Source organism: Notolepis coatsorum (assembly GCF_963971535.1).
Source record: "Notolepis coatsorum genome assembly, chromosome: 19".
NCBI classification, from domain to species: domain Eukaryota; kingdom Metazoa; phylum Chordata; class Actinopteri; order Aulopiformes; family Paralepididae; genus Notolepis; species Notolepis coatsorum.
The window spans coordinates 24,264,127-24,287,345 of NC_140183.1; the positions used below are offsets into that span (position 1 = coordinate 24,264,127).

The following is a 23,219-nucleotide window of genomic DNA, read 5'->3' on the forward strand; positions in this document are numbered from 1 at the left end:
AATGTAATCTGAATATAAGAATATGAGAAGAATACAGTGCAGTGCAAACAAAGATGGGCAATAAAAAGATTTTGAATTGGAATATATATATATGTATTATGAGTAAAAGTAAACGGTATACACAAGGTGCAGGTGAGGGTCTGTACCTTAATTGGCATGATATATATTATAGTCCCTGCAGGTTTTGGTGGTTAAGAGTGAGACACACTCAGTGGTCAGACATTCCTAATAGTCATCAAGTTCTGTAGCCGTTAGTTCTCCAGCTGCTGGCAGCAGTCCATGCCCACGGTTGTGGAGCCTGATGGCTGCTGGCATGAAGGACTGGCCAAGGCAGTTATTGTGGAGTGTCTGTGGGGGTATGAGTCTGTGGCTGAACGTGCACCTCATCTTGGTTAGCTCCTCAAAGAGTGGGTGGAAGGGATTCTCCCAAATCCGGTATCTAGTGGATGAATGTTATCACATTTTAAAAAGATAAGATAATCAAATATAAATAAGGAAGGCACACAGGATAAAAATGTGGACATTGTTACTTGTTAGTCATGACTGCAACCAGTATCACAACAGTTTCAAATAGCCGCCGTATTTTCTTCTGCTTCAGGTTCTCAGTTGTAATCGGTTGTTTAGTTCCTCCATCTTTCTCACCCTCTCCATCTGTTCTCTAGAGGGCACAGTCCCCAGCGTCCCCCAGGTGCAGAGTATGATCGAGCAGGCGTGGCGGGAGGGTTTGGATCCGCAGGGGGCGTCCCACTTCAACCAGCGGCTCCAGGGGACCCGTGCCTGGATCGGAGCCACAGAGATCTACGCTCTCTTCACGTCGCTGGGAGTCAGGTCTGGATCTAGAGATCAGATACTCTGATAGGCCTGTTCTGCTCACGTCGCTGGGAGTCGAATACCAGAGGGATTAATAATAATAACCTGATGTGATGTATGGATGCTGGGCTGAACAGGTTGAATAATAACTAGGGCTGTCAGTTTATCGCGTTAATTAGATGAATTAATTACACAGCAAATTATCGCGTTATGAAAATGTACTCTAAATTAATTACAAATTTTCTTACATTTCTTTTTATATATCATATTTTTTTGTATCATTCATTCTATAACAACGTAGAATACACATTTACAGACTTTTTTTTAATATGGTCCATTTGCGTTTTCTTGGTATCTGATTCTAGGGACATCTATGGATCTCAGGGAATGTATTCCCAGTGTCAGAAATACTGTGGGCTAGATCCACAAAGAATGGATTGCAGGGTGCAAGTTGCACCCTTAGTTACAATTCATTATTAATTGAAAATGGGGGACCCTGATGTAAACGAGACGAAAGTCTTTCTCTGGTCTGCATCCCCTTAACACTTTAATCGCCGGGAACGCCGTAACTCGTCTTTGCTCGCCATGCTCATTCTGCCGAAGACGCCGTAACTCGTCTTTGATATCAATATTTCAAAAATCTGTGATCGAAATCATATTTCTCCTCCGGGGTCCTGAGATATACTGCTGATCTCCACTCAACTCTCTAACGGTTCAAGAGCGCCATCTGGTGGCCGATCAGCAGATCGGCCAACAGGAAGTGACGCGCCAAACAGGAAGTGCTCATCCATATTTCGTCCGGGCACTCGCGATCGTTAGCCGGACTCTATCTCGACACACTGGATAATCAATCGCTCGCCCTAACTCAATAAACAACGTTATTTGGACGTATATAGTATTATACAACCTGGAAATGGTTCATCTATCAACATCCCATAATCGAAAACTGTCTACTCCAAGCTGATTGTCCAACGGCGCGAGGAAGATACGGTAAGATCCAGCGTTATTTTCTAACGTGTTCCATATAAACTGCTCTGATGATCATATGACCCACACTAGGTGAATGATATAACGTTGCCCACGGAATTATAAACGACCCCCCGCCCATCCGGTCATCATCAGATCATACGTAGTAACTTCTAGAAGTACCTCCAGTTGAAATTTTTTATCTGGCACCGATCGCTACCAAACTGTATTTGATCATCAATATAATGCATTTGGGGCTATAAATCAAGTTCTGGAGAAAGCTGCAGAAAACGATAAAAACATACTTATACTTTAGACCATATGTTAGTATGAATATGTGAATGAAAAAGTATAACGTTGCTACACCCTGAACAATGGATATAGGACATTGAATGGGCCATAATAATGTCAATTTAGCAATAGAATTAAAAAAGTTATAGCCCTGCAAAGAAGGGGAACTTCTCCATAGACAAATAGAGCTGGCTAGGGATGGTAAATTATGAATTTAACCATGGCGATCAAAGTGTTAACAATTGTGTGTATTGAGCCGTACTGTATTGTACCCATTCTGCAATCTGTTAATAACATTTTCATTCAATCAATCTGCGTGGTGATTGATTGAATGAACATTTTATTTTGAGTAAATTGTAATGAACCAAATGAGAATATCAATAAAAGAAATGTTATCTTTGACTGTGAATAACACCATGCTCAAATTGACCAGACCTGAAAAATCTAAGCAAATTAATAGATGGAAGATGATTAACACATTAACTGCCACGCAGTTTGCCCCTCTCATACCACTCTCTGCCACCGCTCTAAGCCTATGGAGATGTTCACCTTCTTTGCAGGGCTATGGGGGGGGTCGTTTATAATTCAGTGATCGTCAGTAAATGCTTTATGTAGTATGGGTGATATATTGATCAGAGCAGTTTGCATTAATAATAATAAACAATCACGCTGAAAGTAACGTTACTGTCCTCTTACCGTTCGCCGATGAGACTGGAGGAAAAAGATCCCACTTATTTGACGTGGATCGACTAGATCAATTTCCGGTTTGTATGGCGAAATAAACGCCCAAATCATATCGATTATTGAGTTATGGCAGCGATCCATATACACGGATGTGTGTCTAGAGTCCCGCAACAATATGTGACTGCCGGACGCATTTCCCAGATGCATGGAGATCACCAGAGATCCATTTCCGGTTGTAACTCGCCCGATCATCCACCAGGCGGCGGTATTGAAGCATTGCACGGTTGTGCCGAGTCCCACTGTCTCAGCCGAGGCTGGGTGAGGGAATTATGAATACCATGGGGAAAAAAAGAAATATGATCTCAATAACGTTGTACGCCGTGGAATGGCGGAATTTGCATGACCTTGAAACCCGTCGTAAGACGTTTTTGGCGGTGGATGTGTTAAACAGAAGGTTTTGTATACAGTACTGAATTCTGCCATCCGGACACATGCAATTTGAAATATGATTATATAATATAGAATATCAGGCATAAAATGTGATTAAAATGCGATTAATTAGATTAATTAATTACAAATCCTGTAATTAGATGCATTTTTTTAATCGCCTGACAGCACTAATAATAACCTGACGTGATGCTGTCCTGAACAGGTTGAATAATAACCTGAAAAATTATCTATGGCTGAACATGCTCCTCATCTTAGCTAGCTCCTCATAGAGGGGATGGGAGGGGTTTTCCAGGATAGCGTCCAGCTTCTTCCTCATCCTCCTATCTGCCATCACCTCTAGTTTGTCCAGTTCGACTCCCACTTCCAACATTGCTACATTACAAAATGTCTCATGTTGAGAAAACGGCATCACAGCCCAGCTAGCTTGCTCTTCTTCTTTTTGGGGGCACTGGCTGTCTTTGTTCATAGTAGTCATGAGTGAAACTTGAGTGCGATGACGTGATTTGCCGTACAATATGACACAAAGCCACAGCTCTTCATAGTATCATCTAATGATAATAACCTGCTATTTGATTTACAATCACCTGTTGTTTGCGACCAAGATGTCTACGATCGAATAGTATAGATATGAAGGGCTGTGTTGCTTGTTGTGTTACTTTATCGCCATGGAGGACAAGGCAGGCTGCATGTCTTACCAGTTCACCTAAGTGGTTTTACCAAACCAACTGAGCGACCAACATTGCCATCCTTAGAGCCCCTGCTAGCTCTTGTAATCAACAATTGGTTAGTTTGGAACAGTCATTCACTCTGCCCCTAGTGGCGGCTCACAGGCATGGCACTTTGTGTAAGACCAGTTCAATCGATCACAGATGTGACGCAGCAGCTCTATGACCAGCGATGTTACTAACTCACACCATCAGTAACTCACTCACTCACTCACAGTTAGCCGCTCTGCCCCTAGTGGTGGCACACAGGAAATGAGCTTGGCATCTCTGACACTGTGTGTCCTTGTTTAAATGATTACGTGCTGGTAATACATGGACATTGTCTAAATCAAATCAAATAAAAAAAAATTGTAAGGCCCGACAACACACGTTAATGTCCCCATGGGCCGGACACGTCTTCTTTAACACTTTGAATGCCCATCACGAGATATCTCGGGTTATCAGCCCGCCCCCTGAATGCCCATCACGAGAATTCTCGTTTTATTTTTTTTATTAGCGATCTGAATTCATATTTCATCAACCGAGTCTACCGTTGGTAAACCTGCCGCGTATATATTTTCCGCAACGGAGCTCGGTTTCCGGGTTCCTCTGATTGGCCGCGACCCCTACGTGACCCGCGCTAGCACGCCCCCTTATCCATGCCTGCCGCTCGCGCTCTGTGTTGTGTTGCAGCGAGTTCGCTCTGTGTGTTGTGTTGCAGCGCGCACCAGAGTGGCAGAGGTCGCTGCCTTCCTCAATTTATACGCATGGAAGTATTGACTACGCCGTAACGAATCATTAAAAAAATATACCGTTAACTGGAATATGTTGTGCCTTTACACATATGGCACAATATGGTTTGTCATGACAAACCAATAAAATATCACATCGCCAGCTTGCTCCAGCGGACACCAGAGCAAGCCAGAGACAGCCGGCGATGCGATATTTTATTTGTTTGTCATGACAAACCAATTACATAATCCAACATATGTGTAAAGGCACAACATATTCCAGTTAACGGTATCTTTTTTTAATGATTCGTTACGGCGCAATCAATACTTCCATGCATTCGGGACCTCCATGTTTTGGGGGTATTCATCAGACAAATCGGATCCGGGGATTCGGCTCCCATCAGTCGGGCAAGAACTGTGGGTTTTCAGCCTCTCTCCTCTCTCCTGGAGCTTAAGGGGGAGCTTAGTATTCCTGCCTCTGAGGAGGTGGCTACAACAACTACATGCAGTCACTGTGTGTTGTTGTAGCCAGCGGGTAAATCGCGATTTTTTTTTAATTTGTTTGTCATGACAAACCAATTACATAATCCAACATATGTGTAAAGGCACAACATATTCCAGTTAACGGTATATTTTTTTAATGATTCGTTACGGCGTAGTCAATACTTCCATGCGTATAAATTGAGGAAGGCAGGGACCTCTGCCGCTCTGGTGCGTGCAACAACACAATGTGGGGGTCGCGGCCAATCAGAGGAACCCGGAAACTGAGCTCCATTGCGGAAAGTATAGACGCAAACCTGCCCCACCAGGCGCTCGGATGTGAAAAAAGCGCCCCCTATTACCAGATGGTAATGCACCCTTTTGGATTGGACTCAATGAAAATGGATGAAAAAAAAAAACTCCGGAATCCACATTTTACTTCTCACACATGAAACCGGAGCCGATCAGATTCATTGTGGACCCTCAGCACAGCGTGTGTGTTTTACAGTATACGCGTTGGATCAATAAAAGGATTGATTTTTGGAATGGCGATCAGGAATTGGAATAATCCATTTGGATACCATCTGATCTCAGGTAAGGAATCTATTTTACCAGTCTTAGGATAATCAGACCTGTTTTCACGGAGATATAAGCTTTTCCCCTATATGTGATATGGCTGTTTGACTGTGCGAGCGATCAGGAACTAAGAGAATCGATTTTCAGCTTGCGGCACCAGCGTGCATACGTACACATATACTATCGATAATCTAGCGTTTATTTGAAAACGATTCATAAATAGGCCGAAAAATTACAACGTTCTAGAATATTACAGTACAGGGCGTTTATCACGGATTCTTTTTTTCCCCTTGAAAACGAGGGCTTTTCAAAATGCTATAAAACGGAAATGAACCGATAAAAAAAAAATCCGCTTCGACAATGTTGACTGGAAATGAGTCATTGATAAGCGACGGGCAGATTAGACACATAGCCATAATTTAAAACATAGATTAGGCGATATTAATGCTAACATTGAAGTGGATGGTGGGCATTCAAGCACTAAATGTGCGCCCCCTGCTGGGCACTGAAAGTGTTAAACAAGTCAAGAAGAAACATCACAATAAATCAAGAACAAAACAAAAACACCATGAATGAAGTCCAGAACATTTTAAATAAATGAATGCAACACTCCCAGACATACCCCACACGAAGGTAAGGACAAACTCACTAAAACCTGGCAATAGGAAAAAAATGCACCACAGGCAATGTGGAGGAGAGAAACCTTAGAAGGGCCGTTCAAGGGGGGATCTCCCTTCTTAGATGTCTGATAGTAGTGTTGCAATAAAACGTCTGAAGAAGAATAATGGACACGTCATTTTGGTTGGACTTTAATCTTCTTGACGTCTGTCCTCCCAGTGCCCGCATCATGGACTTCCACCAGCCCACCGGTCCCGGAGACACCCACCCCAGGCTGTTCGAGTGGGTGAAGCAGTACTTCTCCCAGTCTGCCAGCACGGGCGCTAGACTACCCCCCAGGGTGGTACAGACCTCCCAGCCCCCGCTCTACCTGCAGCACCAAGGTACTGAGCAGCACCACTAATCTATGCCTTTCACAGAATGTTTGTGTGGTTCTCTCTCTTCCAACATGGCTGCCTGTAGCCATTGGTAACCACTTTCAAAAGCAAATGCCTAACCTCTGTGCAGTGGTAGAGTAGGTGAAACATTGGGAAAGCATGATATTACTATTCCAGTGTGACTTGTTCACAAGATCCAGCAATTAGACACCAGATTATTACATTGTTGTTGATATATTTCTCATATCAACACCTAGCAATCGTTGTTTTGCACATAACCGTTGTTTCTTCCAACATTGAGGACAAAAGTCATGTTTATAAGACGTGTCCTCCATGTTCCTTGTCAGAAGTCATGTTTATAAGACGTGTCCTCCATGTTCCCTGTCAGAAGTCATGTTTATAACGTGTCCATGTTCCCTGTCAGAAGTCATGTTTATAACGTGTCCTCCATGTTCCCTGTCAGAAATCATGTTTATAAGACGTGTCCTCCATGTTCCCTGTCAGAAGTCATGTTTATAAGACATGTCCTCCATGTTCCCTGTCAGAAGTCATGTTCAGTGGTGCAGTCGTAATATGGGAACTGGTTACACGCGCGCTCCCGCACACGCGCACGCGCATACATGTTCCCTCAGTTGCGCACAGAACAGATGATTATTATGCATAACAATGGAGATCAAGCAGCCCCCCACCTTCTCGTAGGTTCCTATTATTATGCAAAGTCTAGGTGACAAGTGCCGGCCGCTGGCCGGGTAGCTTTCTACAACGACCGGGTACTTATCATTGCGCGCACTTCTGCCCTGAGTGACTACTAATAACACGCCGTGTAACCGCGTGTGTGCACGACTGCACCCCTGGTCATGTTTATAAGACGTGTCCTCCATGTTCCCTGTCAGAAGTCATGTTTATAAGACCTGTCCATGTTCCCTGTCAGAAGTCATGTTTATAAGACATGTCCTCTGTGTTCCCTGTGATAGAATAGCCCTGTTTTTCAATGTGTACATAATGTAAATATTTGTAGATGACCGCATTTACTCTGACACTCAGGCCTGATGCTGGGGAGCAGACAGGGAAGACAATAGTGCTAGAACTCTCCATAAGCAGAGCAGGCAGGGTGGTAGATTTAAGCATTACATCACGCGACGGAGTGTGTTATACGAATTAGATCACGCCTAGGGGTGGTTGTTAGGCCCGAGGCGCAGCCGAGGGTCGTTAGACCCCCCTAGGCGTGATCTAATTCGTATAACACACGACTTCAAGTGATGTAATACTTTTATACAATGGCCGAATTCACCCAACCTTATTGCTATACAATAAACACACAGTAATTGAAGCATAATGGAGATTTATTCACAAAACCATCCACAGAAAAAGTAGGTCCAAAAAAATTTAAGAAAGTTGCCTCCGAGGCGGTTTGGTGGCGTAGCGGAGATTGCGTTCGTCACCAACCCCGGAGCTGTGAGCTGGATTCGCCTGTTCGAATCCAGCTCACAGCTCCGGGGTTGTCACCAGCTTGGCTGGCCGTTCACACTAATACAATTGGCTGTATTAGAGGGTGGGAGAAGCTGGCGGGGTGGGTCCGGGTCGTTGTAAACAGCGACTCCTACCGTTCGGTCGGGGCGCCTGCTAAGCGCGGATAGGACCTGAGTGGGATAGTGTGATCCTTCCACACGCTACGCTACGCCCTCTCAGGGAGGATCCGCGCTGCCAGGTGAAAAGAAGCGGTTGATTGGCTGGACGTGTGTCTGAGGAAGCACGTGATAGCCTCCACTCTCCCAGATGATCTGACTGTGGGGGGCAAGTGCGCAGCGACCAGGAAGGGATTGGGAATTGGCATACGACTAACATTGGGATGGGTGAAAATCGGAGGAAAATGGAGGGGGGAAAAGATTAAAAAAAAATAAAAATAAAAAATTGCCTCCGTGTCTAGAAGCAGAGTTAGGTGCAGGTGCTACAAAGCATGCCATCTAACAACAAACTTCATATAAATCCCACGATTTATTATTGTTTTGACAAACATATTCCAGTTGACTATCTTTTTTTTTTTATTATTATTTGTTATGAATATATCCATACAGGGCGGGGCGCTCGCCACTAACGCAGGAGATACTGGTATCGAGCCCAGCTCTCGGCGTTGCTACCGGCTTCGTCATACTAACACAATTGGCAGTGTTAGAGGGTGGGAAAGCCGGTGGGTGGGGATTGGACGTTGTGGACAGCGACTCCTACAGGTCGGTTGGGTGATGCCTGTACAGCAGAAACAGGAAGTATCGGGGGCAGCGTGAGCCTCCCACGCGTTACTCCTCGCCACTGAGTTCGAGCAGTCTGGTGAAAAGATGCGACAGGCTGCCTCCTCGTGTACCGGAGGGGACACGTGATGCAAGGCTTCTATCCTCACTACAGCTGACCAGTGGGAGGCATAGTCTAGCAACGTTCAAGACGGGAGGGGAGAATTGGAATTACGAAATTGGGATGGGAGAAAAATAGAAAAATGTGAAAAAGTGGATAAAAAAAATATATATATATATATATATATATCCATACTTGTGTGTCTAAATGTATGTTATGTTTAAAAAAAAAATAATAATAAAAAATATATATATATCCATACTTCCATTGTGTCCGGGACATCCAGTGAAATCGCTTCGTGTGACAGTGTCCTTTTGAAGCACCTTTTGAAGGTGCTACAAAGCATGCCATCTAACAACAAACTTCATATAAATCCTGTGATTTATTATTGTTTTGACAATGGGTCATGACAAACCAATTACATAATCCAACATAATGTGTAACGAACTAACATATTCCAGTTGACTATCTTTTTTGGAGGATTCGTTCAAAGGCTATTCATACTTCCATTTGTCGATCTATGGCGGACTCATTCAGAAAAAGTTATTCGGTTGTGGGAGGGATCTGGGGTCACGTGGAGTGTGTTATACGAAATAACAACGGCTAACTTGACTGTTTCAGCCAATCAGAATCAAGATATTTGCATGCCATTGTATAAAGTGCCAAGGTCACCAGAGTGCTGTGGCAGTCGGGTCATCGCTTAACACTTTGAGTGCCAGCGACGTGTTATGTCGTTATTTCATGCCCCCCGTTGATTGGCAACGACGCAAATTGTCTTTTTTTTTTTTTTTTTTTTTTTTTTTTTTATTAGCGATCTGAATTCATATTTCATCAACCGAGTCTCCCGTTGGTACAGCAGCCCCTCTAGGAGCTCCGATGGGAAAATACCGCCCCCTATCGTCTATCCCTGTGTAACTGCAGGCCATTCGATTACACTGGTGGATCTGTGGGGGGGGGGGCCTACTGGCTCCACTATGCTGGCGAGGGATCTGATGAAGAGGGAAGTGATCGCGAGATGGAAAGCAGCCTGGAATATATATTTACAGCAGCCAATAATTGATCAATAAACGCGATCGATATTTGGAATGGAATTGGATCAGGAATTGGAATAATCGTTTTGGAGAACATCTGATCTAAGGTAAGGAATCCATGTTACCAGTCTTTGGGTAATCGGAGCTGTTTTGACCTATATCTCAGCGTGTCCCGTATGTGTATATGTGTGTGTGTGTGTGCTGTTGAGGAAATAAGATAATCGATTTCTCAGCTCGCTTCTATAGCGTGCATAAGTACACATATACTATCGATAATCTAGCGTTTATTTGAAAACTATTCATAAATAGGCAGACAAATGACAACGTGTCTAGTGTATTCGAGAATATTCCAATAAATGCCGTTTATGACGTAATCTTTTTATTTTCCTGAAGTTTTCGAGAGAACGATAGCTTTTCGAAATGCTATAAAAAGGATATGAACCGATTAAAAAAAATTAAAAAACAATCCGTTTCGACAATGTTGACTGCAAACAAGTCATTGATAAGCGACTGGCAGATTAGACACATAGCCATAATTTAAAACATAGATTATGCGTTTTTTAACGCTATCATTGAAGTGGGTGGCGGCATTCAAGGGGGTAAAAAGGAAAACACGGCCGGCACTGAAAGTGTTAAGGGCTCTACATGCTCGAGCAACTGCGACGCGACTGCGACACAACTGCAACACAACATGGTTGCAGATGTCGCAGAGTGTCCAATTATCTAGCGGTCTCAGTCAATGAGTCAACTAAATGTCCCCATTGGAAGGGTGTAGGCGAACGACTTATAAATTGAACCAAAAGAAACAATTCAGACTTTGCAAGAATGTTCATTTATTGGGACTCCATGTCCAAACATTCCGTTATTTGGATAACTGAATTGCCATCATCACCAGGTGGTCAATTAAGCAAGCAGTTAGCTGGTAGCTGCTAGTTAGTAGCAGCTTAAGTCTGTAGATAGTAGTACTTGTTAGCAGTTAGCCAGCAGCGTACATTCAGACGTTAGTGGATAATGTCAGTATAGAGGTCGATATGGCGTTTGGTAATGTCCAGCAGAGTCGACACAGATAACAGTTTGTTGATAGTCAGGTTACAGTTAGTAACTGTCAGCGTTTAGCATTGGATAGTAGCATTTAGCAACTGTCAGTAGTTGTCAGTAGTTAGTCGTCGATAGACGATACAGAGTCGATTCAGTAGTCGATAGCATTTAGTCAGTAGTCAGATGATTTACCTATACAAAGGAAAGGAAATAAACAGCATTAATTAGTAACTAGATATATGAATGAAAGGATAATTGCGGATATAACGGTGCATACAATGCAACGTACCGTTGGCCAGTCAGTTCGCCCACAGGGCTTTTCACCTTACAGCCTATGGTCAAGAGTGTCATTTAAATAGCGCAACTCGCCGGCGCAGAGACAGCTTACCTGTCCAGAGTCACAATACGCGTTCCAAAGTGCGTCCACTAGGCGGCACCAGACAATTACTAACGCATGCAATAAATGTTACTTATGATAATAATAATAATAATAATAATAATTAACATATTTGGGAAAACGTCGGATAATTCTCCACAGAGGGTGTTGCAAGGATGTTGCGTACCTATCCCCAAAATGTTACCCGAGCGACTGCAACACAACCATTGCGTTGATGTTGCGTAGCATTGATTGGTTGGTTAGTGAATGGGGGCGGGGCTGTCATATAATAATATTGGTCCGCAAGCAGGAATACTATCCTCGATAGTTGACGTAATTTATACAAATGGAAGTATTGATTTCTTCGTAACGAATCATTCAAAAAAATATACAGTCAACTGGAATATGTTAGTTTTTTACACATATGTTGGATTATGTAATTGGTTTGTCATGACAAACCAATAAAAAATCGCGAATTAAGCGGTGGTTATCCTATAGCCCTAGTTATATGTACATTTCAACAAAGTGGAGCTGCAGGGGAAGACTTCCATAGCATACGCCTTCAAATCCTCTTACCTTGACGATTAAAAGCCTCCACAATTTAGTAAACAGTATTCCCATGGCTGGTGTTGCTATTTTACGATGCCAGCTTGTGAGAATTCGTTGTAGCCACCCAACTAACGTTAATGCCATTCAGAATTTATTAACATAGCTACAACAACACACAGTAACGTTAATATAATTACATGCATCATTGTTTACAATGAACGGTGGGGCTAATCGAAAGGACTGGACACGGACAAGTTAAACGGCAATCAATTAATTTAATACAACAGGTAGTTCGAGCTGCACTTTCATGCCTACGACCGCACCACAGCCACAGGGATATACGGCTTTGACAAGCTCTCTCTCCTGCCGATTAAATTCAGCAGCTCTTCCTCGAGTGCCTGTAGCTGCCTGCATTTGCACAACGGCGTCCATCCCTGCTGCTAGCTAACGTTAAAACTAACCTAAAGTTAGTTGTTCACCAACAATCTCAACATTTGTATTTAGCGTCAGTTCAAAAACACAGAACCGGACTACACAAGCCGCTAGCGATAGCAGCAATAATACTTCCGGTCGGGGGTTTCAAAATAAGAGTCTAAAACACCGGAAAAAATGTTTATTTTGTACATAAATTGTACATTTATTTGTACAATGTTGCATAGGCTACGCGTAGGGGTGGGACGATACATCGATCCAGATCGATATATCGATCTATTATCAATAATCAAATAGGATCGATTCAACGTAAAAAGATTGATTCATATTGCGATACTCTTATTTTGAAAATCCGGCGACGGCGACGTCATCGCCCCGCGCCCAGTGTTGTGAAACTCCGTTTAACATCAACAGCACACAGAGCGTCACTAGAGCAAGACTAGTGTGCCTATTCTGTGACCCAAAACATGTCCCTGCTGTTTTATTCCGCAACGGGTCCAATGCATCTAACCTGCTTTGCAATCCTCGCCACTCCATTATGCCAACGTCGCGTTAAAGATCGAAGATAACGTTACGTTAGCGTAAGCTAACAAGCTAACCCAGAGCCGAGCAAGACTAGTGTGCCTATTCTGTGACCCAAAACATGTCCCTGCCGTTTTATTCCGCAACGGGTCCAATGCATCTAACCTGCTTTGCAATCCTCGCTACTCCATTATGCCCACGTCGCGTTAAAGATCGAAGATAACGTTACGTTAGCGTAAGCTAACAAGCTAACCCAGAGCCATAGGCAGAGAGAAGTGGGGACTGGGAAGGAGGGTGCATTCTCGGGATAGCCCCACTAACAGGATCTGGCCGGCTTTTCCAGCCAAAATACAGCTCTGTGACAGTGAATAGGATATTAATATCGAGAAGAAGAAAAAAAGAAACGAACCAAAAACAGTGAACAGGAGGTCTATTTGTATTAAAAACCATAGATTGTTTTTCATTTAAATGTCTGGAAGAGCTCAAAAATAAAAATGTCAAATGATATTTCCATTGCCTTTTTTTTTTGTTGATTTAAATGTTACTGATTGTGTTAAATGGGCATATAATATTGTCTCATATCGATCGCAGGCACCTGAATCGAATCGTATCGTATCGTATCGTGGCAGACTGTGATATCGGATAATATCGTATCGTTGTCCAAAGAATTAATATCGTATCGTATCGTGATGAAACTGGTGATTCCCACCCATAGCTACGTGTGGATGTTGCAGAAGTATAAAGGCAGAGTGTCTGCAACGTTGTTGCGTTGTCGACGTTGCATCGCAGTCGCGTTGCAGTTGCTTGAGCATGTAGAGCCCTTTATAGGTGATGGGGGCAGGGTAGAGAGAGAGAGAGCTATGGGGAGATAGAAAGGGAGTTAATATCAACAGAAGCCGTTGCCATGGGGAAGAGATAGAGACAGAGAAATTTGGGTTGTAGGTCAGGAGACGTAGCGGTTGCTATGGGCGGTCAGCCGTTGCTAAGGACTATAGTTTATAGCTTTGAGTTTCTTCCGGTGTAAGTTAGACAAAAAAACGAAGCTGAGACAAGCAGACGCGTTGACAGGGAGACAGCTGAAATCCCCTTACCCTCCTCAGCTGGAGGATGGGGGAGGAGAACGCCACGGGGAGCTAGCCTCGGCTAACTGGAAAGGCTTCGGCTAACAGCTAGGCCGCAACAACCACCGAGCGGGTAACAGGAGAGATCATTAGAATAATGAATTTAGTTTCTTCAAAGACTTTTCAAGGACCTTTCAGAACTGTGTTTCCACCTTGTACAGAGTATGTTTATGAGAATAAACGTCAACACCAGGAGAGGTATCCTGCTTCCAGTGTCTAGTTTTTTCCTTTTTGAGACGAATGTATCCACGGGGTAACAGAGAGGGTATCAGTCAGTACGATAAGAAAGAGATAAACACAACGCAGAAAACTTCACGGAACCACAGGTGACGAGGTGATACTGGCTGATTATCGAGGAATCCAACACCTGTCGGAAGTCATAAGATGTGTCCTGTGTTCCCTGTCAGAAGTCATGTTTATAAGACATGTTCCCTGTCAGAAGTCATGTTTATAAAACGTGTCCTCTGTGTCCCACCAGGACATAGCCGCACCATCGTGGGCGTGGAGCAGAAGAGGAACGGGAATCTGTGTCTGCTGGTCCTGGATCCTGGTTCTTCTCCTGCGGATGCCAGAAAGCTGCTAACCAGAGAGGACGCCAACGCGGCTGTCCAACGCCTCAGGAAGTTCCCTGGCAACCTCAAGCAAAAACAGTATCAGGTGGTGGCAGTCGTTGCTGTGCTGTCACCTGAGGAGAGACAGGTGTGTAACCAGTGGCAACGGCAGTTTGTTTCTAATGAATATAATAATATATATATAAGACTAACCCAGTAGTTATAGTAGCATGAATTTTCACGATGGGAAAAATCATTACAGTGCAATGTTCGTGCGTTTATCGCTTTTCTGGTCAAGCATGACCGACAGATACAGGGTGAAACGGGATATAGATCAGGGGAAGACATTCTGGCAAATGACGGCGGGTCCGGGAATCGAACTCGGAGTCCACCAGATCCGTGACGCAGCACGGTTTTCCCCGACGCAGAAATAGCGCCGAGATATGCGGTGAGCTACTGGAGCCCCCCCAGTGCAATGTTATCTTATCGCCAAAACAAACAAAAGAAATGTGGAACTTGTGGATTACCACTTTAAATATACTGATCCAGAAGTCTTGACAAGCCTAGAACACGTCTGCCTCTGTGATATTATGGCATCTGTCAGGTGTGTCGTCCACATCACAATATATTCTTCACAATAGTGAATACAATGGAAAAGTTGAATGTGAAACAAGCATGTGAGGCTGTTCCAATGTTCCATTCAGAACAAAGCAGTTCCCATGTCGGCAATCTACACAACGGCTGTAGAATGAAGGATTCCATCTGCTTGTTGACGAGTGTAGCGCCAAAATACATTCATATTACATTTAAAGGACTGGTTCACTTTTTCTTTTGTATATTAAACATTGTTTGGCGTGATGTTGACTAGTACTGAACCCAGGCTCTATTTAAACATCAGTTACAAATGAACATTTGCGTCTCTGATTTTTTTATACGACGCATCGTCGCAAAAATTCCCCGTCGACGATTTTTTATGATCGACATCGTCGATTATGTCGACTAATCGTTGCAGCCCTAGTCAACATCATGTCAGACAATGTTTAAATAGAGCCTGCGTTCAGTACTAGTCAACATCATGCCAGACACTGTGTAAATAGAGCCTGGGTTCAGTACTAGTCAACATCACAATGTTTAAATAGAGCCTGGGTTCAGTACTAGTCAACATCACAATGGGCCTCATGCATGAAGCGATATAAGAACAGATTTTGTTCTTAACTAGCATTTCCTCTTACTTTTTTCTTACCTGGGATTCAGCAAAGTTTTCTTATTGTTGCTTTATTCTCAGGCAAGAACAAATTATACGAGTGGTCGAGAGCACTCTTACCGAAATAAGAAATTCTTACCCAGATGAGAAACATTTTAAAAAGCCTACCATTCATAATAATAATAATACATACGATTTATATAGCGCTTTTCCTAATTCTCAAAGACACTTTCCAAAACAAACAATATAATACAATACAGTTTTAGTAGATAAAATAAAAAGATATATATAAAATGGTGAGAGAGGAAGGAGTTCATGGGTTGAAAGCAAACCATTGGTCAATTGCCCCCAAATACAGTACCCCCAAATACGACTTTATAAACCCATGCAGAACCTTTCAATAATAATAATAATTATTATTATAACTTATTGCGTGCGTTCTGCTTCTGAAATTGATTATATATTGCTGTTAGAACAGTTAGATGCTGGCTGCCCAGGCCGTACGCATATAACGCATATAACGCATATTTACAACCTCTCCTCTCCTCTCTTCTCTGTATAGATGTAGCAGTACTGTATCTATATGTCATGTATGTCATATATGTTATGATGAATTGAAAATGGAGGACCCTGATGTAAACAAGACTAAAGTCTTTCTCTGGTCTGCATCCCCTTAACAATTGTGTGTATTGAGCTGTACTGTATTGTACCCATTCTGCAATCTGTTAATACAATTTTCAATCAATCAATCAAAACTGCTCCACACCTAAAGTTCTGAGCGCACTCTGAGTTTTAGCCACGGACATTTTAGAGAGAGATGACCGGTGACGGATCCGGTATTTCCGAACCTATAGCTTCGGAAATACCGGATTTGTCACCTGTCATCTCTCTGAAAGGAGAGAGCATTATGGATCAGCGGCATTATATCAGTATACTGCGCCCCGCGATTGGTTCTTGACAAGCGCGCAGCCAGTCGTTCAAATTGACAAAGCCTACTTTGCTTGAACGATTTATTTCGCACTATACAGTAGGGGTGGGACGATACATCGATCCAGATCGATATATCGATCTATTATCAATAATCAAATAGGATCGATGCAACGTAAAAAGATCGATTCATATTGCGATACTCTTATTTTGAAAATCCGGCGACGTCATATCCACGCGCCCCGCGCCCAGTGTTGTGAAACTCCGTTTAGCTCTGTACAGCAGAGCAGCGCTAGGGAACGTCTATTTTGAGACCCGATATAAGTCTGTGCAGTTTTTTGCCCGCAACGGGTCAAATGCATCTAACATGCTTTGCATCGTCGCCATTCTTTTATGCCCACGTCGCGTGGGCAGACCTAAATTAACGTTACATTAGCTGCTTAAGCTAACTAAGCTAAGAGAGAGAGAAATGGAGAGAGGAGAGGGAAGGAGGAGGAGGAGGGGGGGCGGGGGCATTGTGTGTGTGTGTGTGTGTGTGTGTGTGTGTGTGTGTGTGTGTGTGTGTAGTATTATTATTATATTGATATTATTTACTGAGGATGGACAGATAATGTTGATATTTAAACATGATCATCATGCAACATAAAACAATTGTAGGAACGGTTTGGGAGAGGAAGGGGTTTTAGCTTGCGTGTTGTGAGTTCCAAAACATTTTACTTAAAGTTTAAAGCTCAATATATAAAAACGTGGCACTTTGCAGTGAACAGGAGGTCTATTTGTATTAAAAACAATAGATTGTTTTTCATTTAAATGTCTGGAAGAGCTCAAAAATAAAAACGGCAATTGATATTTCCGTAGCCTTTTTTTAGTTGATCTAAATGTGATATCGATCGCAGGCACCTGAATCGAATCGAATCATATCGTGGCAGACTTTGTGATATTGGCAAATATCGTATCGTTGTCCAAAGAATCGATATCGTATCGTATCGTATCGTGATGAAACTGGTGATTCCCACCCCTACTATACAGTACGTATAAGTATAAGTCTATTTGTCATCAGATTAACACACACATGCGATGAGCGACCCACAGGAACACACACACATGCACTGAGTCGCAAGTCGTGAGACGTGTGTGTGTGTGTGTGTCATTTTGAGATCACAAAGCACTTCCTTTTTGTTGTTTTTTATTTTCCCCTTTTTTACATGAAACAAGACAAACAATACAGTAACAGTAATAATCAACAATAAATCACAGGACAATAACAGAAATAATAATAACAATAATGACAGTCCAGTAATTAAATCAGAATGAAAATAGACTAAAAGACATACAAATAATAAATACAATACCATGTGCTCTCGCTCGCTCCCCCCCCCCCTACAGGACCCCCACATGGGCTATACATCCACTACTTCATTCAACATCAGAAAACTCTAAATTTATATGCGTACCTTTATCTTATCCACCACAGCTACCCAGACTGCTATGCTGGCTTCATTAACACCTAAAATTCGTGCAGTAGATATCTCTAGATAAATCACATCGAGATAGGTGAGAATCCATACCTTCGGGCACATTTTATCCCGTTGAATCCAGCGTGATGCTATCAACTTTTTGGCAGCTGTAAGACCCGCCAAAATGAGTCTCTTTACATGTACAGAGGTTGATAACTGAGAAACATCATTCAACAACAGTACAGAAGGCAGTGTCTCAACAGGAGGGCATTCCCAATACATATGCATATATGTACCAATAGCATCGTTTGAACACAAGGAGCATCGAGAGTCGGGTCTGAGACCCATTAGGTACAATCGTCTAGGGGTCAGGTAAGTCCAAAGTTAAGATTAATCTGTTGGTGATCTGGGTTGCGTGATGATAGCCGAACATTTTCCCAGACTGCATCCCAATCAAAATCTACTTCCAGCTCTGGGATATCCTTCCTCCAAACCGAGTCTAGGGGAAGGACCTTATATGAGGACGTAAGTAAGTGGCGATAAAAGTCAGACGAAGCCTCTCGACGTATCCTTGTCATAAAAGAATTTGTGAAACCTGTGGTGCTCAAGTGGAACATTCCATGGGACGCCGTGAGCCTTCAGAGCTGCTCTTATTTGTAAATAGCAGAAAAAAGAGGAACTGGTGAGGTCAAATTTGTAGGTATATCTCGAAAACTGCAGAGACCATAGTCATAGAAGATATCCCCCAATGTGTGTATGCCTTTCTTTTCCCAACCAGGGTATCTGATGGGTTGTTGTTCAATAAGGAGTAAATTGTTATTAAATAGGGGAGAATGCCTGTGCCATTAGAGATGTTCCGATACCATTTTTTCCTTTCCGATCCGATTCCGATACCTAAGCTTTGGGTATCGGCCGATACCGATACTTATCCGATACCAGTGCATACATAAATTAAAAAAATATATATATATATAAATTTTTTATAAATATAATTTTTTTTTTTTTTTTTTTAACAAATACTGTTTTATATATACTGTTTTTTAGTAATAACTAGAAAGTAATGGTATTTATTCAACAACAGGTGATTGTATAGATTTGTATTAGTATCATTAATCAATGAGTATGGGGCTTCAGCACTGCAGATATACCCTACTCCAATGATCCACACGGACATTATACGTTGCTGCACTCGCTACCCACTGGCTCTGCAGATATACCCTACTCAGTCTGTCTACAAGGCTCCGTTGAAGTAGCAGAGGATCTGTTGTGATTTTTGCACAATAAATATTCAACATTCTCTTTTGAGACTCCGCCTCAGACTCTTATCATTTGGCACTAAAAGCTAAACATTGTCACCGATATGGCTGTCCGCAACATGTCATTAATTGTGTACGCGACGTGCAATTGTGCAATGACGACGTTACCGTTAGCTAGCATGAGCTACCGGTATATGGGAAGACCATAGAAGACTGTAACGTTACTGGTGACATTGTGATTTAACTTGGAATACTCCTTTGCCAACTTGCTGTACTTTGCTTGCAGGTCTGCAGCCATTATTGCTGGATTATATGAATAGCCCCAACTTTAGCCAAGGTAATGTTAAAGCTAGCTTTCGGTTAGCTGTTCAATGCTAATAACACCAGCCACCAAGCGAACCCATGAGCTCCCCGTCAACACCGCTCTGTCGGGACGATGACATTTAAGAAAGTATCCGCTGTTAAAATGACAAATGGCATTGACACTTTAATCGATTAAGCACACGTTTGTTTTATAATGCTTACTCAACAGACCACAGTGTTGTTGATAAATTACGTCATATGGTATCGGAGCGCAGCATTAGAGGGTACTCGCCGATACCGATACCAGCATTTTAGCCAGTATCGGCGGCTTTTCCGATACTGGTATCGGTATCGGAACAACGTTTTCTGTGTGTCACGCCACATCCGGATCACATGTGTAATAAGAGGGCCAAATCTTAAGTTGCATTGCTTAATTGATATGTTGGTGTACACTATATCCTGCAGTCTATGTGGGGCCACTATCTTCTCCTCTAATGGTCTCCAGGATACCGCTGCTTGAGAATCAAACCAGGTGATCAGTGGTCTTAAAGAGAACGCTTTAAAGTAATATTTGAAGTCTGGAAAGGCTAAACCCTGTCGGTTTTATTTCTCTGTGCAGTGGATCTTTTTAATCGTGGGCGTTTGTTGTTCCAAATGAATTTATATGCAGCAGAGTGCAGTTTTTGCCAGTAACCAGCAGGGGGGGGGGTAACGGCAACATGGAGCTGATGAAGTTAATTCTGGGCAAAACATTCATCTTAACTATTGACGCTCGGGCCTGTAATTTTTTTATTTTGACCACCTGCTGAAGTCATCTGTGATCCTGTCTCGCAAGCCGGAATAATTATACTTCACCGTCTGGCTTATAGTGGGGAATATTTCAACTCTAAGACATTTAAAGTGTTCTACCATGGGTATATTTGCTGGGAGGATGGTAGCCTTCGCAGTCACATTGAGTGGAAGGAAGGCCGATTTTGGCCAGTTGATCTTAAATCCCGATAGATTGCCAAAATCATCTATTACTTTGAGAAGATGAGGTAGGGAGGTAGCGGGGTTCTGCATGAACAAGAGTACATCATCTGCATATAAGCTGATGTGATGCTGTGTGCCCTTAATTGAGATCGGTGCTATGGTCTGGGATTGTTTTATGTACTGTGCTAAGGGTTCAAGGGATAGAGCAAATAGTCCGGGACTAAGAGGACAACCCTGTCTGGACGAGCGCGACACAGGGAAGAGTGGAGAGCAGAGTTTACCTGTTAAAATCATGGCCGATGGACCTGTATATAGTACTTTGATCATATGGATGAACCCTTCACCTAACCCCATCCTTCTAAGTACTGCCCATAAATAAGACCATTCCAACCTGTCAAAGGCCTTCATCGCGTCTAAGGATATGACAGCCGTAGGGGTCGCGGTATCCTTGCTGGCATCTATCACATGCAGTAACCGTCTAATATTATCCGTGATCAGGCGGCCTCTTATGAAGCCTGTCTGATCAGGGTGAACTAGAGATGTCATATGCTTTTGAAGTCGGATGGCTAGTACCTTAGCGTACAGCTTGAGATCGGTCCCAAGGAGGCTTAAGGGTCTATAGCTGCCGCATTCGGTGGGGTCCTTATCTTTCTTAAGTAGGACAGATATGAGTGCCATATTGACATCCCTGGAAACGTTTCCCTCTTTGATTGAGTGTAAAATCATATCAAGTAATAGGGGTCCAATTACATCCCAGCATGAGAGGTACAGTTCGGGCGGAATACCGTCCCAGCCAGGGGCCTTACCACTTTGCAAGTCAGAAATCGCCTCCCTGAGCTCCTCTAGTGTAATAGGTGCATCTAACCGTTTAGCGTCATCCTCTGAGAGTTGTGGTAAGTTAATTCGATCAAGGAATTCCTCCAGCTTATTATGATCGAAGATCACTTCTGACTCGTACAGGTTGGAATAAAATGAACGAAAAGTCTTGTTGATTTTTTTGGGGTCGGTGGTGACCATCCCCTGTTGGTCCTTGATGGCAGGGATATCCGCAAATTGTTCACTGGTCCGTATCTTCATAGCTAGTAGGTGACTAGGTTTAGAGCCATGAAAGTAATAATGTTGTCTTGTTCTGTGTATTTGAAATTCAGATTGTTGTCTTAAGATGGAGTTAATCTCCTTTTTCAACATTTTAATTTGAAACTCCAGTCGACAAGGGTAGTTGCGTTGTAAAGAGGAGAACAACGTGGAGTGAAGCCCTTCCAGTTCTACCAATTTGGAGAGACGTTCCTTGCTGAGGTTAGAGGCAAAGAGAGTAGTGTTACTCCTGATAAAACCCTTAACCGAGTTCCATAAAATTCTGGGGTCTTTTACCGATCCAGCATTAAACTGCAGGTATTCAATGAGTTTTTCTTTAAATTGCAGGTTGAATTCCTTGTTCTTCAGCAGTGTCGAGTTAAAGCGCAATCTTGGGGCTCGGGATGTCATTCTACTGAGTGAACCCTTTAGAAGTAAATATTTGTGGTCTGACAATGCAATGGGCCCCAATTCAACGTTAAAGCTATCAAATAGTCTAGGGGACGCAAAAACATAATCTATTCTAGAAAAGGTTTCGTGTCTTGCTGAGAAAAAGGAAAAATCTCGTGCTGTTGGATTGAGCGATCGCCACAAATCAATTACCCGTGTCCTTGGACCAGGCCTGTAGTGCCGTAGAGGCCTGTCTCTGGTCATAGGTTGTGGTGTGACTGGATTTATCAATCAAGGGATCCCAGATGGCATTAAAATCCGCACCAATTATAAATGAATACTCAGGGAGATCTAGCATCGCTGTAGTGAGTAAAGCATAGAAGTTAGTGTCATAAACATTAGGGGCGTAAGCCGCTACCAGAGTGATTTTCCTGTTAAAGTAATCTATCTTGGCTATAGTAACTCGACCATCTGCATCAGACCATATGTCTAATAATTTAATATTCAACTTCCGTTTAGCTACTATAGCTACACCACAGGCCTTGGTGCCAAAGGAGGAGGAGCTTATGTTATGATAGACTTTATCCGCGAGCTTTGTATTGTCAGCCATTAAAAGATGCGTTTCACTTAAAAGAGCCACATCAACCTGTTGTCTTTTCATCCATGTTAATACGCTTGTGCGTTTATGATGAATATTAAGACCCCCTGTATTCCAAATCAAGATATTTAAATTAGCCATAGTCTAAACAGGTTGCAGTATGCCTGAGTGTAATTCGTCTGGAGTAGCACTCCATAATAGATATATATCCATCTGTTAAGGTCCTGTTGAGATCCGAGCATGAGCATAAAAACAAATATAAAAAACAAAAGAACACACAATCCCCCATTCCCACCCCCCCCCCCCCCTTCAAAATACTTAAATAAATATACAGTATCCCCATATCGAGCATATCAACCATAACAACCCTATGTAAATTACCATA

General features: G+C 42.8%; 1 protein-coding gene across 1 annotated transcript in view; it reads left to right on the forward strand.

Moving 5' to 3' along the window:
- Positions 1-23,219, forward strand: part of zufsp (zinc finger containing ubiquitin peptidase 1) — a 56,115-nt gene that overhangs the window by 25,058 nt on the left and 7,838 nt on the right. Inside the window, exons 8-10 of the mRNA XM_084336109.1 lie at positions 663-828; positions 6,530-6,693; positions 14,581-14,801. Coding sequence (XP_084192235.1) covers positions 663-828; positions 6,530-6,693; positions 14,581-14,801 — 551 coding nt within the window. The remainder of the gene's footprint in view (positions 1-662; positions 829-6,529; positions 6,694-14,580; positions 14,802-23,219) is intronic.